At 37.4% G+C, this 5,000-nt stretch overlaps 1 protein-coding gene across 1 annotated transcript in view; it reads left to right on the top strand.

Moving 5' to 3' along the window:
- LOC106868762 (tetratricopeptide repeat protein 38) overlaps positions 1-3,523 on the top strand; it is an 11,109-nt gene extending 7,586 nt beyond the window's left edge. Inside the window, exons 10-13 of the mRNA XM_014914180.2 lie at positions 563-728; positions 1,783-1,939; positions 2,728-2,801; positions 3,195-3,523. Of these exons, the coding sequence (XP_014769666.2) occupies positions 563-728; positions 1,783-1,939; positions 2,728-2,801; positions 3,195-3,285 (488 nt within the window). The 3' untranslated portion in view covers positions 3,286-3,523. The remainder of the gene's footprint in view (positions 1-562; positions 729-1,782; positions 1,940-2,727; positions 2,802-3,194) is intronic.
- The last annotated feature ends 1,477 nt before the right edge of the window (positions 3,524-5,000 follow it).

Below are 5,000 nucleotides of genomic sequence, written 5' to 3'. Positions count from 1 at the left end.
AACTAATCTTGTGTGACAGCATGTTTGATTATATTACCTATACGAGAGTAAAACATATTCCTTGATACGTATATCTGGTCAGATAAGAAATCTTTGTAAGAATAGATAAGTTTTCTAGATTTTTTTTCTTTGTAATACAGATCTAAAATACATATTAAACAGAAGTTGAAAAATATGTGTACCTTTATGCAGTTCTTCCCTGATTTCCTATCATGATATTCGTTATGACTTATTTAATACGGTAAATATACCTGTACAGCTTGCATACAATAATATCATGACTTTTTTGACGACCATCTTATTTATTTATTGCCCACAAGGGGCTACACACAGAAGGGACAAACAAGGACAGACAAACGGATTAAGTCGGTAACCTAGCGGTTCGGCAAAAGAGACTGATAGAATAAGTACTAGGCTTACAAAGAGTAAGTCCTGGGGTCGATTTGCTTGACTAAAAGCGGTGCTCCAGCATGGCCACAGTCAAATGACCGAAACAAGTAAAAGAATAAATATGCAAATAACCGTTCCAATCTTGGTTTTATTTTCTGTGTTTGTCTGACAGGAATAAATGTCTCTGAACGTTGGTCGAGTTGTTTTGAAGAATTCAAAGACCATGCCACGGACCACATCCTCAGTTTCAATGATGCCCATTCAATGATGAGTTGCCTTGGCGCTGGCCAGGAAGAGTTTAGTGATAAACTACTGGAATCACTTCAGGACTTCATCGAGTAAGTAGATTGGTCGCGCGTGTGTGTGTGTGTGTGTGTGTGTGTGTGTGTGTGTGTGTGTGTGTGTGTGTGTGTGTGTGCACTCTATACCATTGGCATGGGCTTGGCTGTGTGTTTGAGAAGCTTGCTTTCTAGCAATGTGCTCTCAGGTTCAATCCTGCTTTGTGGCCCCTTAGGCAAACGTCTTCTATTACAATCTTGGGCCAACCAAAGTCTTGTGAGTGGATTTGGTAGACGGAAGCAGAGAACACTCACACAAATACACACATTTAAACAAACACACACGTTTACACAAACACGCACGTTTACACAAACACTCACAAGTACACATGCACCAACACTCACTCACAGCTAATAATATCCACATATCTTAGGTCAAGGTCATCCCATGAGTTCTGTCTGAATTTTGAATAAAGAAAACAAGTGATCAAATGTTATATTTAATTGAAATTTAATCATCAATGTACTTTCCCTGATTATTTGATTGTGGTTGCTTTCGGACAATTCATGAGGCACCCATTTTCCAAGTTTAGGAACCTTTCCAAGTTGTTAAATATATCAATGAACAGTTGTCTGGTTTGAAATAAGCTTTATTGCCAATTCTTCAGCTGATGATGCAGGATTTTCTTCAAGTAATGCCTCAAGGAGTTTATCATCAAACACAACTGGACGTCCTGTTCGATCTTCATCTTCAAGGCTGAAATCTCCATTTCTGAATTTTGCAAACCATCTTCTGCAAGTTCTTTCGTTCAAGCATTCTTTCCCATAAACTGAGTTTATGTTTCGAGTCGCTTCGGCTACTTCCATGTTAGAAAGAGTTTTAATCAAAGAAATTTTAAATCTATTATTCTGTAAAATAATATTTAATTAGTTTAAATGTGCACAAATGCATAAAAATAATTTTTAATTCCATTAGATATTCTAAAATACTATTAAATTTCATTCAATTTTAAAAAAAGGTAAAATCGGACAGGACTTATGGGATGACCTGATTATTGTGAAACAGTTTGACAAAATCTAACAATTAAATTCCAACTGTGAATTCTCGTTAAAGATATGGTGTAGGTGATAATCGGAGTATCAGTGAACACGTTGGCTATAAATTGTGCAAAGCTTTGAAGGATTACCAAGAAGAAGAATTTGCTGCTGTTGTCGATAATCTCATGCCTGTCAGATATGACATCTATACCATCGGTGGAAGTAATGCACAGGTGAGGCACCTTCTCTTCATTTATTTATATGGATGTAGGTGTATGGGGGGTTTTGTGTGTATATCTCTTTCTCTCTCTCACACACACTCTCTCTTATGCTTTCTTGCACTCTCTTGCTCTCTTACTCTTTCGTTCTCTCTCTCTCTCATTCTTCATGAGCAACAGGAAGGAACTACACGAAGTAGGCTGGTTGCTATGGCAACACCAGCCCGTGCATGTCACCTTCCTCCTCTACCTTCCCCCCTCCACACACACACATCTGAGCAACGATCTTTTCCAACTCCCGCTTTTCCCAAATGTCCTGAAGAAGAGGTTTTTACCCCAAAATACAGAAACACAAGTTAAAGCTGCAACTTTGTTGTTTTCTTTTCCTTTTGTAGTTTACTTTGTATCTTCTCACATTGTTCCAGCCTTACACAACAATCTTCTTTAAAACAATCTACTACATTTGTGGGAAGTTCTGTCTGTGGGTGCGTTTGTGGAGTTGTTAGCTTACTCCTCCTTCATTGTTGATGAAATTTGACATGTGAATAGAACTCATGTCTGGAAACTTCATGGCATACTCAGATTGTTGAAGAAAAATCGATAATAGGGCCTCTGGATTCTGCCAGCTCGCCGCCTTAATGATAATAGTAATAATGGTTTCAAATTTAGGCAGAAGACCATCGACTTTAGGTGGGGGGGGGGTTGATTACATCACCTCCATTATGCATAATGAAGATAAAACAGTATTTTTTTTATCTTTTAATTTATTTGTTTTCCTTGTTTTTTTTTCCTGTTTCCCCCAGCGTGACGTATTCAATTTAATGTTGATCTCTGCTGCCATGAAGTCACCATCAAACGAACACAAGAACTTAGCAAGGCAAGTATTTCTTTGAATTTTCCCTCACGGAACTCTGAGGTGTCCTTGCTGTTGTCGACCTTTGCCCGTTTCCAAACAAGTTGATATTTCTCTAAGGGTGGACATGTTTATACAGAAGATTCTTTTCTGCTCTAGGCACAAGGCCTGACATTTTTGGGGAGGGGGCCAGTCGATCAGATCGATCCCAGTACACTACTGGTACTTAATTTATTGACCCTGAAAGGATAAAAGGCACAGTTGACCTCGGCGGAATTTGAACCCAAAACATAAAGATAGCTGAAATGCCGCTTTGCATTCTGTCTAGCATGCTAGCGATTCTGCCAATTTGTTGCTTTCTTCCTTTCTAACAATAACACAACTGATGATTAATTTCTGCTTGGTTTGATTTTACAGGAGTTTGATCAACGAGAGGAAATCACTAAAAGAGAACGCACCAATGACTGATCGCTTAATGGCTAAATGGTTGTCACTTCATGGCGAATAATAATCAACTTGGTCGTTTACATGCTTCTAAAGGTACGGAAGTAGTCTATTGGTAACTATTAAAATCATTAGCAGTGCGTCTCCTTCTAAAGGGAAATAACTCTGATCTTATTAAATTTATCTCCCTTGAACGATGTTGAAAATTATACTTCATTTGATAATTATTATTAAAAATTAAGTTTGACAGTATTATTATAATCGTTTGTGTCTAGTAAATAAATCGTTGAAAGACCAATTTATTGCAATGGTTGTCCAAAGATAACTTCTAGGATACATTATTACTTTTCTTAACATGAAACCAATGGTGGACTTAATTCACAAATAATCTTTATCCATCAATGCAGTGTTGAGCACTCATTTTCATGGTCTGACATTTACGTATATAATGTATATAAATTAGTATTTGTTTTCATGTTATGCTAAAAGCAATTTTACCTTAAACTGAAGAACTACTCAACATGAAGACACACACACATATATATGACAGGCTTCATTTCAGTTTCCATCTACGAAATCCACTCACAAGGCTTTGTTGACTATAGTAGAAAGAAGAAAGGCAGCTAAATATTTCCAAAGAAATATAACCAAAAATAAAAGTTAAATCAATGAAAAAAACACACAAAGAAACCATTAAAAAAGAAATTTATTATATGCATTGTGTAGCACAATATTTAAATAAATATTTACAAAGAATGTACAATATGTGTCAGGTGATCAGATTGATTTTACACACACAAATATATATTAACAGGTTTTATGGTTTCTGCACATAAACCATAACATGTTCAATGCACACACACTAAAGGGATGTGTAGGTAGAGTCTGTTTCTTGTGCTTGTGAAGACTAGGTTTAAACCTCTTGTTCAATGGTTGCACTTGGCTGTTGAACTGGATTGATCTTCAGCCTTTGCCATCTCTATTGTTACTTGTGTTTAGTATCCATACAGACAACTAAATGAAACCGATGGTACAGTTACATTTAGTTAACTCCTACAAATGTTTTCTTTCCTGGTGCACTTGCAAAGACCTGTTGAGGCTGATTGACTGGCACGAGCATGGTCATTGCCAGTGCTGTCTGACGGGCTCCCATGCCAGTGGCACGTAAAAAGCACCATTCAAGCATGGTCAATGCTGGTGCCACTGCCATGCCGGTGGTAAGTAACAAGCACCATTCAAGCATGGTTACTGCCTGACTAGTCCCCATGCTGGTGGCACATAAAAAGCACCCACTACACTCTCGGACTGGTTGGTGTTAGGAAGGGCTTCCAGCTGTAGAAACTTAGCCAGATCAGACTGGAGCAGCCTTCTGGCTTGCCAGTCCTCAGTCAAACCATATAACCCATGCTAGCATGGAAAACGATGATGATGACGAATGAAACAGAATATAAATTTAAAAAAAAAAAAAATCTTTAAATACAACTGAAGTTAACAATGGTAAACACATTCATACAGATTTTTTTTCCTTGGTTTCATGTTTCGTCTCAAGGAATTTGTTTTGGAAAAATTCTTTTAATAAATAATGAAACAGAAAATAAATAAAAATGGTGTCTGTACCATTGCTAATCACCAGTATTTAAAACATGAACCAGATTATCAGACTGGAAGAAGCTAACTCAAGATTATTTTATTTAACAGTGTCAAGAGGTTCATTTCCACACAGATTGATAACCTCTCAAACAGAAGCAATGGCAGGAAGAGGGGGTGGAGGGGGGGGGG

The sequence above is a fragment of the Octopus bimaculoides genome, chromosome 24, assembly GCF_001194135.2.
Source record: "Octopus bimaculoides isolate UCB-OBI-ISO-001 chromosome 24, ASM119413v2, whole genome shotgun sequence".
NCBI classification, from domain to species: domain Eukaryota; kingdom Metazoa; phylum Mollusca; class Cephalopoda; order Octopoda; family Octopodidae; genus Octopus; species Octopus bimaculoides.
Note: the sequence above shows the minus strand (reverse complement) of the source record. Positions and strands in the feature narration are given on the sequence as shown.